The sequence below is a fragment of the Sebastes fasciatus genome, chromosome 4, assembly GCF_043250625.1.
Source record: "Sebastes fasciatus isolate fSebFas1 chromosome 4, fSebFas1.pri, whole genome shotgun sequence".
Classification (NCBI taxonomy): domain Eukaryota; kingdom Metazoa; phylum Chordata; class Actinopteri; order Perciformes; family Sebastidae; genus Sebastes; species Sebastes fasciatus.
The window spans coordinates 8,961,870-8,976,451 of record NC_133798.1 but is presented as its reverse complement, the minus strand read 5'-3'; the positions used below and the strand labels follow the sequence as shown (position 1 = coordinate 8,976,451).

At 41.2% G+C, this 14,582-nt stretch overlaps 1 protein-coding gene across 1 annotated transcript in view; it reads right to left on the bottom strand.

The window, feature by feature from the left end:
* Window positions 1-4,983, bottom strand: part of tmtc2b (transmembrane O-mannosyltransferase targeting cadherins 2b) — a 114,230-nt gene extending 109,247 nt beyond the window's left edge. The window contains exon 1 of the mRNA XM_074631828.1: window positions 4,499-4,983. Coding sequence (XP_074487929.1) covers window positions 4,499-4,581 — 83 coding nt within the window. The 5' untranslated portion in view covers window positions 4,582-4,983. The remainder of the gene's footprint in view (window positions 1-4,498) is intronic.
* Between the last annotated feature and the right edge of the window lie 9,599 nt (window positions 4,984-14,582).

The following is a 14,582-nucleotide window of genomic DNA, read 5'->3' as shown; positions in this document are numbered from 1 at the left end:
TGGCCTTGGTTACTATGTGTGGAATGCAGAAAGTTTTGCTCAAATTAATGTGTAACCAGTGATAAGAAATATATGACGGAGAACACACAGTGCCCTAGACGGTTTTGTATACTCAAACACTCCCTTTCAGCATGACAAGAATACACAGAGAGAAAGCAACACATCATTACGTATTCCACCGCCATAGACTACCAGCCAATCGATTGCAAATCCTCACATCTTTTATGCCAGCTCTGTAGCTCTTGGCCATTTTACACGTACATGTACACACATACACACCACAATTTTGGATTCTAACTTTTAATCACTCGCCGAGTTCAGTCAATGCATTGGTTTCACAGCCAGGAGCAAAAAAAACAGCAGCACAACCTGTCTTCTCATGGAGAGGAATCGATGTTGCACTGTGACAAAATATCCATATCTGATTCCACTGCAGCTATTTATCATAAACATTCGATGGAAGCCGCAGAGTTTATGTTTAAATGCACGGTAAAAAAAACATCAACTACCGATCTTCATTTTTGAGCACGAGGCCTTACATTCTGCAACACTTACGTCCTTTGAGTTTTTGAAAACCATTATCCGAATGATGCATAAATTACTGTCAGACTCGCTGTTAAAATAAATCCAAGCAACGAGCTGCAGGGTGTTGGGTAATGGCAGGCTCACAGTTTGATTTATCGTCATACACACATTCGTATTTTTCCGTGATGACAGCTTCTCTACCATCAGCTTTTCTACACGAGCACAGCATTAGCAAGTTAGATCAGTCTGTGTGTCCAGGGCCGATTTCCCTGAGCAAATTGTGATATCTCTGTCCCTCTGCACCCTCCCTTTCTCCCTCCCAATCTCCCTCCCTCCCCCCAGTGGAGCCCAAGGGGACAGGAGACGGCTGCTAATTGCAAGCCTGAATCCAACACATGGTGTTAAAAACAGATAACGCTGGATGACAGATAGCCCGCAATGAAAAACATGTCAGAGACGCGATACGTCAGAGAAAATCATTTTAAAAAGTCCCCGTGCAGGCCTGGATTAGAGAGCTCATCTGTTTCATAAAAAGCCTGCAACAACTTGGACCAAAAAACCCACATGGTAATAAATAACATTATGTTAACATCTTTTCACAGAATAATCAGGGTCTGGCTTTCTGTCTTACATTAAAACTTGGGAGGCTCGAGGCTCTCCGGCAGCCACACAGCAGCTGACTCTGCTGCAGCAGCAGCAGCAGCAGCAGCGGTAGCCTCTCACCTCTGCACAGCACTGCCGCCCACTCCCTGACAGGTTTATGGACACGCAACACCATCTTTCTTGCACAAGAGTTGCCTGAATCACCTCACCATAACACAAAGTGCAAAGGCACACACCGACTCCACCACAAGCATCAAACTTTCAGCATTAAAAAAGGCCTTTGGGGATGTGTTTAAGCAGGAAGTGCTGTACGTTGTAAAGGAAATACACCACAAGTTGATGTGGAGGCTGTTAATGTAGTGTTTGCTCACTAGGTTGTATCCTCTGGGTGTGCTTTAAAAGCAGCACCTGCTATATGTACACAAACTGTTGGGGCAAAGCACACATAGGAGATTATGAACTGCACAATATTCTGTTAAGAACAGGTGTATTCACTACTAAAATCTATAAATATGAGCTCATTATTAAAGCTGCAGTGGGTAGAATTGGAGCAAATATGATTAAAAAAAAGTTACTATTATAAAACGGTCACTATATCCTGACAGTATAGTGCATGAGACAGGTAATCTGGAAAAAAAATCATGTTCCTCCGGTGTCCTCCTGTGCTCCTAATAGCATCTTCAAATTTCACAGACCGGAGGAAAACAACCAATCAGAGCCAAGCTAGAGCCTTGCCACCTCTGAGCAGCTGTCAATCACTCGCAAACTCTGATAAAACGGTCAAACTAGGCAGCGCTGATCAAATACGAATCAATATTCTGTTATTGTAATGTCTATTTCTTGCATAAAATGTATTCAGAGTTCGCGGGGGATTGACAGCTGCCTCCGTTGAATGAACAGCCAATAGGAACGCTCAATAGGAACACTCTCTCTCTCTGAAATGACCTATGATTGGTCAAAGTCTCCCGTCACAGGCGAGATTTTCTGAAGCCTGAAAACAGAGCCATGAGGAGGTGCAGAAGTCTAGTTATCTCTCAGAACACTTGAATTACAATATGTTGAAAGGTTATTATGGATTTTTTGCCCAATGATGCCAAAAACATTCTGCCTACTGTAGCTTTAATCAACCTGTATTAGTTATAAAATGAGATGCAACGCAGTGATGGCAGGAAAAGGATGACGCCTCTGACCTACATGGAAGCGTGGATGGTGCATCAATGAGCCTGAGGCGCTGACAACCATTCAGCCATCAAATATCAAATGGCCAGATATGCGTAATGCATTACAGCAGCAGCAGCATGCAGCTGAACCCAGGCACCGCCGCTCGCTCGCTCCACTATACTTGCTGCCTATTTTTAAAGTAAATTAATAATGAAATACTTTGCTCAAAGTTGCAGTATAGGCTGCGGAACATTCGGAACTGTTCGGCTAAGGGGACTTCTGCTGTGGGGTGATGATGAGGAGAGACATGGACCCACTTCTTCTCCAGAGATCAATTATTTCCTCAGCACAACTCAAAAGCTTAGAGCAAGTTCAGACTCTGGAGACTGCAACACTTTGCACTGGAGGCATCCAAGCACACTGACTATAGCCTATCTACTACTGGTTTCACTGCGTCATTCTATGAAAAACTAAAATGATCCTAGAAAGTTCACTGAAAGAATGCTGCAGGAATATGAAGGGAATGACACTGGAAATGTGAACATATTGTGTGATCATAAACTAAGACAATAAGACTGGTGGCAAAGGACATTAAAGAGGGGAACAAACACCTCACCTCCATACCATCATTGACACACAGTACACCTGAACTGAATGGACTGTAATGCTGTGCAATATGCTGCTTTCCACTGTGTAAATGTCTGAAATATATTATTTCTTTTTTTAAATATTTTTATGAGAGCTACAAGTTCTTATAACATGTTCATGGAGCATATATACTGTATATTTGTATTCTGGGGGTATAGTTCCTATGCAGAGGGTAGTTTAGTTTATTTAGTGACTACACTGAGGGCGCTTTATACTTTAATAATTTATTTATTTATTGTGTTGAGTTGAATTGTGCTACTTATTTTGTACTTTAATTACCTTGTGCCTTTTTCTACCTTTTTTTCTTTTCTTAAAGCTGACTCGGTGTAAACTGCTCAGATTTCCAATGTACTTATAGGAGCAAATGGCAAATAAAACTCTTGAATCTTGAAACTCTCCAGAAAACACACAAACGTCTGTAGGAATGTAACAGTGATTTCCAAGTTTCTTACACACTGCACTACAGATAGGTAGCTAAGGAGAACCAGTAGAGCAGTTCCATCACTCTACTGCACCAAACTCTACTGATAATTTGACACTTTTCTTTTAGGCAGATTGCTTGTGGTAATGAAAAAGCTCGCCAGTGTTGCTGGTGCAACAGAATAGCCTGCTGCTCATTCAGAGTTATGGCAACATGATGAATGAAGCCTATCTCACGACCTCACCACTTGAACTCCAAGCATATCGTGTACACGACTTCCCATGTTGTAAACACAAGCTGACGAGTTTCATTTGAAGGCACCAAAAATCAAACCTGATCTCACGGGAAGGTGTATATAAATAGCACTGGATTACGCAGACTTTCCACGTGTCGTGAGGACACATTTTAGGCTTTTCGTGTGTCGTTTGTACGCCACGCAACAAAACTGTGGTAACTTCCAGTTAGGTTGATGCAACAAAACCACTTAGGTTTATGAAAAACGCCATAGTTGGGCTTAAAATAAGTACGGAAATTAAGTAAAATACGTACGGAAACAAAATAACAGTAGACACGTCACAAACGTCATTACCATAACACGTTGCACTGAGGCATCCAAGCACACTGCCTAGTGCCTATTTACTACTGGTTTCACTGCTCATTCTATGAAAAACTATAATGATCCTAGAAAGTTAACTGCAGGAATATGAAGGGAATTACACTGGAAATGTGAACATTTTGTGTGATCATAAACTCTCTAAAAACACACACAAATGTCTGCAGGAATGTAACAGTGATTTCCAAGTTTCTTACAAACTGCACCACAGATAGGTAGCTAAGGAGAACCAGTAGAGCAGTTCCATCACTCTACAGCCCTTCAAAAGCACCAAACTCTATTGATAAATTGACACTTTCTTTAAGGCAGATTGCTTGTGGTTAATTGCCAGTGTTGCTGGTGCAACGGAATAGCCTGCTGCTCATTCAGAGTTATGGCAACATGATGAATGAAGCCTATCATTATGATTCATTTGTTGATGATGATGATGAGTTGATCATTTCCAGGTAAGGACATGGTGGTGGAGACAGTGACATCAGTTAGTAACATGGAGCTGGATGTCATTCATTCATTGAACCCAAGTCTACCTGTCATCGTAGCAGAAATCGGCGCCCAGAGTGTTGACATACAGGACCAGAGCCACGGCGCCGCACAGCAATTCTGCAAACATTTCTCTGTCTCGCACACAAAAAAGAGCAAAAATAATAAAAATAAAGATGCAAAGCGAGACAGAGAGAAGCAGCAAATCCCCGGTCTCTAGTCCCCGTCTTTGTCAGGATGTCTCTGCGAAAACAAGTCGGATTCTCCCCCCATCATCATCATCATGCTCCTCGGTGAAGTGCACAAAGTGGATAATCCAGAGGTCGCTTGTCTTTCTAACCCATATTGTTGGGTGGTGATCTGGAGACTGAGCCGTCTGTCCTGCTGCAGGGAGTTCACCCGGGAAATAATAAAACACGAGTGAATGTGTGTGACAGTGTAGAGCTACCAGCACGCCTTCACCGACACACAGAGAGGAGGAGGATCATCAGCGCTCAGTCTGATGCTCCTCGGCCGCTGCTGGAGGAACGACGGGACCAAAGACCCGCGCTCTCGAAGTCAGACACATTAACATCTACAACTTCCGGTTGAACCTTCAAAATAAAGCTCGATGATTCAAAGTTGCATTTTGACGATAGTGCCAAAAATAATATGAGAAATTATATATATATATGAGGAAGTTTTCTTCTAATTGGATAAAACAAATATCTTGCAACCTTATTATTAGGACAGAAAAAATAAGAATGTGTTACTATCCCACATTGTATGCATGTAGCCTATATTTCCCAATACTTATGATTGGACACTTTTTTTTTTTTTTTTACTGTTTGAACAGCTTGTTTATTTATTTTGCACAATTTAAGACTATACAACATAACAAAAAATAAATTAATAATATAAAGTGCAGGAAGAGGCAAAAAACCCATTGGGCTTATCTGAAGCCTCCACCTAGAGACAAGATTAATATAAAGAAATAATCTGACTATATGATAGTGATAACAAACATTAGGACAAGATATATATATAATAACAACAATAACAATACAGTAAATATATTAAAAAAAGACAAGTGTGTGTGTGTGTGTGTGTTGCGTGGAAGTGTATGGTTAGTGTTTGTGAGGAGGATATTGATTTAAATATCTATAAAGACTTCTGGGTAATCGTACCACTTGTACCTGAATACATACAAACATACAAAAAAAGACCAGCAAATCATCTATTTCGGCATCATATGATCTTTGAAATTTTTCATGTTGCTATATTTATGAGCTAAAACAGCAATTATAAAAAGTACATAAAGTTTATTAATATAACTTTATCTATATAACAACTTCTATGTGTATTAATTTTGCTAGTACTGGAATCTGTATTTATAATATATCTTATGCTTTTATTATTGAGATAAATCCGCTTCACTTCCGCTCATGCTCTTGGTGTCTCTGGGTAATTGACCTCGTCATGATCCAGCATGTGGTTAGGAGATGTGGAGCGCATGCGCACTGCCTCCTCCTCCGGAGATGGGGATAAATCACACTACATGATGCTGAGACCCGTTGGTATGGGTCATTTACTAACACTAACAGTAGTCCATAGTATGGAGGTGGTCCTCGGAGGGGCGTTCAGGGACATCTAGGAGTTATTCAGGTGGGTAATATGGATCTCCCAGCATAATCAGGAATATTTTGTTTAGTTTGACTCATCATTTCGTTCCTTAAGGGGATACCACCTTAATGAATGGAATATTATTTCAATCAGAGGTGTCAATCTCTTCATCTACCATCTACAGCATGGATTACATTATGGTATGGGTTAATATGTATCCCCCTTAGGATATAATTATTGAATTGGATTGGATTATATGACTTGAATTAAACCCAGAGGCTATTTGAAATACAGCAGCATGTAAAATAATCCAATGTGTTGTGAATGATTTCCTTGAATCCAATAACTTTTATTCTAATGCTGATCTGGCTTCAATAAACTAAACATAAATGATCACAGCTGCAGAAAACAGCTATACAGAGAACATTGTATGGATGTGCTTTGGTTTCTGTTCATTGAAAAAAAAAAAGGTGGAAGATTCACAGTTGTTTATCTAAAGCTGCTATATTGTCTGCTTTTAGTAGAAATTATACTTCCATTCATCGTCAGTCCACTGACAAGATTATATCAGAGTAGAGACCACTTTGATCAGAAAGACTGCCTATCTGATTAAATAATAAAGATGGGGAAACTTTTCCTATAGTTGATGTGAAGAATATGTGGCATGTTCATCACACTGGCTACTAAACATCTCGTCAGTGTCATTCCAGTAATTGATTTCTATCGCTTTAGGTTTGACCATGCAGGCTTCAAAAATGAGTAGCTGGCCCCACAGTGACCAGTAGAGGGCTCACAGTGCATGATGTCTGTGGGGGGACAGTCTATTTCAAATACTGATTACTTCAGTCTCTGTTGTCCAACTAAATGCATCGTCCTTAAATAAAAAACAAAATTGATTCAATTGCTATCCAATCATTATCTCATTGTTCCAAAATGATCCATTCAAAACAGTACAATAACAACAGTGAGTGTTGTTTTTCATGATGTGTATAGCTTCAACGTCTGGTTATTATTATGTTTTTTCTAGACTGGATCTTGTATCATCAATTTCAGCATGAACAACATGTTTTATTTTACAAAGCAACATATTTAAATTAAAGTCTTCCACCGATCATTACTGTTAAAATGTTCTTGGACTCACTCCCATAGAACATATCGCACAATATAAAAGAGACCAGCGGCTAAGAGAGAAGAAAAAAAGAATAATTGTAAAAGTGCTCCGCGGACAAAGCCATGTAGCCGGGCCCACTGCATGTTGATTCAGGGTTGTTTCAATAGACAGACCCCATCTGTCGGAGCAGACTTCAATGTAGCCTTTCACAGGACAGCAGCAGGACACTACGATGTAACACATTCAGGGATTAATTAGACTGATCAGAGTAACCGGCACAAGGTTTCTGCTTCTGGTCTACAATCCACTGAGGACTGATTAAATATCAAAACATGAATGATCCAACCCATCAGGTTCAAAGCATGTGCACATATGTGCTACAATGTCTCACTGTTTATGCACCAAGAGATCATTTTTTTTGTGCTTTATTATACACCACTGGCAGCGGTGGCAAGTAAATCCAGTACTATACGTAATTTTGATGTACTCGTACTTCACTATTTTCATTTGATGCCACTTTATACTTCTATTCCAATGCATTTCTGAGGGTAATATTGTACTTTTTACTCCACCACATTCATTTGCCAGTTATAGCTACTATAGTTACTTCACTGGAGCTCACACTACTTTTTTTTTAACGACTAGTTGATTGAAAGAAAATGAATTGGGAACTATTTTGATAATCAATTCATCTTTTAAGTTCTTTTTCAATAGAAAATGCCAAACATTCCTTAAATCCAGCTCATCATAATGTCCTTTTTTTTTGTTATGTGCGATAGTCAAATAAATATCTTTAGTTTTTGGATTTTTTTTTACATTTTATACAGCAGACAATTCATTGATGAAAGCTGTTCTATTATTAATTAATCAATAGTGAAAATAAGCCTTAGATGGAGCCCTATACTTTAGACATTAGGCTGCATATAAAACATCTGGAGAGCTTATAAACCAGCAGTGGTGGGAGAATTATTCAGATACTCAACTTAGGTAAAAAACAAAAAATACTACATGTACCTGCATTGAAAATGTTACTTAAAGTTTTGCTAATCTAAAGCTAATCTTCTTCAAAAACATTTTTTTCTTATATTTGTTGAAATTCTCATTACATCCCAACAGCAATCAATAAGTCAAAAAAATCCAGTATCTGTGTCTGTTGCAGGACTGTAATAAACCCGTCTACCTGCCTGCCTACCTGCACGCACTCTGCCTGTGCACTCATTGCGTGTCACCAGTCTTCCACAAGCTGCTAGCATGACAGCTGTGAGTACTAACAATAGCCATGTTCGTATGATAGTTTACATTTTGCTGATAACACTTACTTTTACTTACAATAGAGTATTTACAACCTGTAATATATAGTGTATTTACATTGTGTTATTGCTAGTTTCATTCACTTACACAATCTGAATACTTCTGACACCACTGACCTTTGGATCCCTGGGTGAACTGTGTTAAATATTTTTTTTAGATTCAAGGATAATTTATTGTTAAAGGTATTTATATTGGCGCTTCTGTGTGCGGGTGACTGTACATTATGGAGATAAGTTCTCAGCTTCACACATGTAAAGTGTCCACCAAAGTGAAAACACGTGCATGTGTGGGTGAAGGAGAGAAACGAGACGAGGGGAGTTGCTGGGGGGGGTTCTTTTTCCTGATGTGTGTGACAGAGGAAGAAGACCTCCCTGAGCGTCTTTGGATCCTGGACAGTTTGAAAGAATTACAGGGACACTGCTCTGGCTGTAAGATAATTACAGGTTCAGACCCACGTCTGAAGGCCAAATGACTTCTGCATGGAAAAAAAACGAAGAAGAAACGCGAGTGCGGTGAAACAGAAAGTGATGCTTAACGCAGGCTCTCTTAAGTATGGCTTCGCACGAAGCCAACGGGCTTAATGGACTTTGTGGGTGTTTTGGAGGAGACTGACACTCAGCAGAATATCAAGCAAGATGTGATGTGTGTTCTGGGTCCCCTCACACTTTTCAACCTGTAAAGAGACTCTCCGGCAATCAGGAAGAACACAAGATCATTAATTTCGACGCAGCTTACTCAGCAGTTAAGTATCATCAGTAAATTACTTTTCTCTTCAGAGCTGACGGCGCAGTCGGAGAGAACGAAGCGCTAACGGACAGATCGAGTGGAGGTATAGAAGAAGCATGTGTCCGTCAAACGGGACGCAGTGGCATTTCCATTAATATAATTTGTCTCTTTTTCATTAGGGAGTTAGCTAGTCTCCATCCATGTGGCAGGTCCATTAACTGTGACGGGACAGGAGGAGAAAGAAGTTTGATGGACCTTCTGCTGTTAGGAGACGGGTCTTTGGAGATTCAAAACCGCCTGGTTGTGTGACGTTAGGAAGATTACATTGAACCTGTTCCAGCTGAATCTATATATGGAGATAACTGATACATACATACATACATCCTTCCTCCACCACATCTCAGTGTGCGATGGTGCGTAGAGAACAACATTTCCAATTTAAAAAGCAATTAAAGTCTGAGCAGAGAATCAACTGTATTATCAGAGCACCCAACTGCAGCTTGCTATTATCTTTAGGTTGAACCAGCCTAAACTAGTGGTACATAGCCCAAGGTTCTTTGGCTGCACTACTTGTTTTCTCTTCCAGTATCCACCGCCATCTTAGGAGTCCATCGGCACAGCCTGCGTCTTGCTTTGAACCCTGATGCCCCCTGCAGCGGCAGCCACGCTGCTGTCTCTCTCACACGTCTAAGCAGAGAGGGAAAGGCGAAGAAGGGAACCGACCCTGTCTTTTCTCTTTTATGTCACAAGTTCTGAGGCGGATTCTTGTTATTTGCCCAAATGAAAGCAAGCTGGAGCGGGTAAGCCATGGATGAATGACTTTGATTTTTACCTTATTTTACACACACACACACATCACCCGCCACCTCGACTGATAACTAGGAGAAATTCTGATTTGCACTGTTAACCATTCACATGCAACGTGAAGCTCAGAGGGATCAGTGCACACATTTCGCAACGGCAGAAATGGTTAAGTTTTAATAGCAACAGGGAGGAGGGGGGAGATTATTTATGGCACAAAGACAGAAAGGAAGGAGAACAATAAAAAAGAGAACTGCCTGCAAGAACAGAAACCCAACGAATCATCTACAAAATGAACAGTTTCCATGGTGCATTTCAACACTTTGCATGAAACCTGTTATATTAAATGTCCACTTGAATTTTTGTTATCATTAGCAACGGAGGGTTCACTCACGTCCAATTCTTTTTTGATTAAGCACCAAATTCTCCACAGGATGAAAATGCCAACACAGCAGCAGCCTGCTATAAATAAACACAATAGATCTCAAAGTAAAGTTAAGTCGGGGCTCATGCGTGGCCAAGAACTCCCATCTGTTTATGCTATACAGACATAGGCATTGTCAGAGGAATGCTGTGGCTTTTCTTTTCAGAATGCCATTTTTCCCCGTTAAACCAAAGAAAGGGGATAACTGCAACTGATCAGGAGATCACTGTGGTGGTGGTGGCCGTGGTGGTGGTGGTGGTGGTGGCATGCTTCCCACAAGCGTATGGATAACTGTGCCAGCCCATACGTGTCCTGCCAGCCGCACGCCGCCTGTGTCCTTTTCAGCACGGTCACAGACGCGGGAGCACTCGTACTCATCTGCATAATGAAATTACCCGGAGCAAGGTCTTTCCACGGATGAATCAACATCTCCACTCCAGAGACAATCGCTGAAACCTCGGTTATTCCTAACCTCTGCCTCTATAACCCACACTCGCAACGGCCAGGTTCCAAACTCCACCGCGCATTAGAGCCGTGTGGATTCATACTGGACCCTCTGCAGCCTTTAAAAACAACAAATGGGACACTTCTTGGACGACGGACGTTAATCTGACCGCCTTTCTGTTGAGCAAAATGACCCTCTGCTGCAGTAAACTTTGTTTTTGCTTCAGAATATCCTGCAGACATGATGATTTTCTTGGAAGTAGACTTCCCACTCTATACTCTAAAGACTCAATAAAACTCTGCCTTGGTCTATAAATATGTGAAATAAGACACAGAGATTGTTAAAACATAAGAAATAAAGGGATATTTCAAGTGATACACAAATTCCAAGTAGTTGATAATTATCTAGTTTGATCTGTTGCAGCAACCTACAAGATAAATGATCATTTTAATGAGACCCAATGGACTGCTTAAGCTTCACTAGCTTATCTCCCTCCTAAACCCCATAAATGTGTTCAATAAGAGAATGTTTACAGCTGTTTTAATGAACTCACAGCTCCCTGAATCTGTCCCAGCAACCTGAGCAGGCTGTGATTCCCAGAGCTGTAGTTGTGTGTGTGTGTCTGTATTAAAAACTAGGATATATGTGCGCCAGAAAGACAGGTTGTGTGAATGTTTTGCGCACACACACACACACACACACACACATAAACCAGTGTGTCTGTTTATACATCCGTCCCAGTCGTTTTTTGATGTGTAACATTTGGTCCTCGGCCCGCCTCTGATGAGAACCGCAGCTGATCTAGGGTTAATGCGTTCTGCAGAGGATTGGAGAGGAGAGCCGAGTCGAGGGATCAGCTCAGGTCTCCTCTGCCTGCTCCTCCTGCTCTCGGCCTCCACTCCTCTGCTAAGTGCGCACCAGAGGAGGGCAGACTACGAATAAAGGTCTTGTTGATGTTAAGGAGTTGTGTATTTTTTAATGTCATGTCCCGAGACGGAGTTAGACAGAATTACATGGTCGCCGGTCACAAGTCTCTTGGCTCGGCTGCAGTTTGGCAAGTGTTTGAAGCAGGCGGCATTTTCTGCAGATGACATAGACGACCAGAAGAAGGAAATAAGGGATCATGTTCATGAATTACCAGTTACTATAATTACCACCAAGGGGGAAAAAAAAACATACAGCTTTTTAATTTTTTACAGCAGACATTTGACTTGTCATAGCAGGAAAAGCACAGGTGTTACTAATAACATAAACAATGTCTGTCCCAATAAGCCGTGACAGTGTGAGAATGAGCCAGCATGGACAATACCAGCACCCTAAATAAAGTAACTACACACCCATTGAAGCTGCAGTGGGTAGAAATGGATCAAATATGATTAAAAAAAGTTATTTTTTTATAAAACGGTCACTATATCCTGACAGTTACGCATGAGACGGGTAATCGGAAAAAAATGATGTGCCTCTGTGTCCTCCTGTGCTCCTCATGGCATCTGCAAGATTTCACAGAACGGAGGAAAACAACCAATCAGAGTTGATCTGGAGTCTGCCTTCCAGTTGCCGTCTACGAGAGCCGTCTGTCAATCACTTGTGAACTCCGACCAAACGGTCAAACTAGGCAGCGCTGATCAAATATGAATCAATATTCTGTATATGATCAGTTGAAGAAATACCAAGCACCGCCCACCAGCCGGAGCATAGCCAAAAGGAACGCTCAATAGGATCGCTCTCTCCGAAATCACTTGTGATTGGTCAAAGTCTTCCGTCACAGGCTAGATTTTTTAAAGCCTGAAAACAGAACCATAAGGAGGTGCAGAAGTCTAGTTATCTCTCAGAACACTTGAATTACCAAGAGGACGACAGCCAAAATGCCGAACTCAAGGCTTTAAAACCGTAGTCCACAAACCAATGGGTGACGTCACGGCGACTACGTCGACTTCTTAAGTACAGTCTATGATGTGGCTTGAGGGAACTGGGACTGGGAGCCTTCCCTAATCTCTGTGTGAAGAACAGTAAGATCCTGTTAAACTTGTCGATGAGTTGATATTAGCTAAGAGCAGCCATAGATGCTATCAGATGGAACTCTCAGAAAGTAGATTGAATTGCATGAATTACTAGAAGACGTTCCTGGCAAAAGAGGTTTTATTGTCTGTCGAATGCCAATTTTCCGTCAAATCAATTTCTATCAAGACGTTCTGCTGAACGTCATTAGCATAGAAAACCAGCTTCGACTGCTGGCTTCGCACATAAAATCAGAATCAAATGCGAAGCGCTCAGAGTGGTCTCATGGTGTGCCTTGCATCAGCAATAACTCCTCTGCCGGGGCACTCCTACGCTGTAAACATGCCGTTTGATTTATAGTGGTGTGAGCACATAGTGGAGAGTGACTAGTCACTGAATGCTAATGTGCCAAAGTTAAGCCTTGCATACAAATGTCTTCCCCCTCTCGCCTTTGCCAACACACGTCTCGCACTATTTCTCTTTCTATCCTCTTCGTTTTTCTCTCTTTTCGTGCCCGCTCTCCTGCACTTGCTGTCGCTCTGACTTACTTTTCTGCTCTCTCTTGGGAGACAACACGCAGTTGACAAATTGTTGTTAGGCCGCTCTCATGCTTTTCTATGCAGCGGAATAGTTTCAGTGGTGAAGACAACACGCAAGCATTGGAAAAGCAAGTGGCTCCAACGTTTTCCTTTGTTCTCCTTCTGCTTTCTTTTCCTCTCAGCTCAGAGCCAGATATTCACATGGTGCCTCAGTGTTGAAGTGGAGCCACACACCAGGATTTCAGACTGGATTGATATGGAGGAGACACACAGTTGACTCTGTTTTTGAGGCTAACAGAACTGCACTTAGGCTGTAATTTGTCCATATAATGTGGTCTAGGGGATTATGTGTTATTATACATCAGACAAAACCGACATCTTTCGCCCTGGTAATAATATCATTACATGTATGACAGAACAGAGACGAGTGTCATCAGAGACAAACAAGTGGGATAAAGCAGAAACAGTTCAAAAATCAGCTGTTTTCCTACTAAATACTTAATAAGTTTCATGTGTCACGGCTTAAATTATTGGATTTAGTGACATACTGCAATGATTTTGTCCTTTCCTTGTTGGCATGAATGTACATTATCTATGTAATGCACACTGCTCAGGGCCCTGATCAAACATAATATACTATAATACTATTTCAATTTGTTGTACAAAAATCAAAGGAAAAGCAGTGACAAATTCACCTGAATTTAAGTGACATATAACAGCATGCTCCACTTGAACTTGTGGACCGTGATGACAGATCTCAGTCACAGTGGAGTTGGGCTAAATAGGAAAAACAGCCAAATGAAGAAAATGTGACCTCTGCAACTTGAGAGACTGAAAATGAGATCAAGCCTGAAAGATCGGCCTTGACGTAACAAGATATAATAACCAGGGCCTTTGCATTCATTTAAGATGCCTTCAATGTAAAACGACCAAAATCTTATCTGACAAGTCTTGAGTTCCACGGTGCGTTTTGTAAAAACAAGCTGAGGACAACAGTGCGTGGGCTCTCAGTGCAGACTCAGTGTTTGCCAGCTCACGCAATGCTGGGCGAAGAGATGACAGATACTAAACAAAGCCGGAGCGCTCGGAACGCCACAATACCACAAGCAGCCCCTACATATTTTCCGTCAAATGTAATGAAATTGGATTTAAATGTTGCGTACACACAGTACAT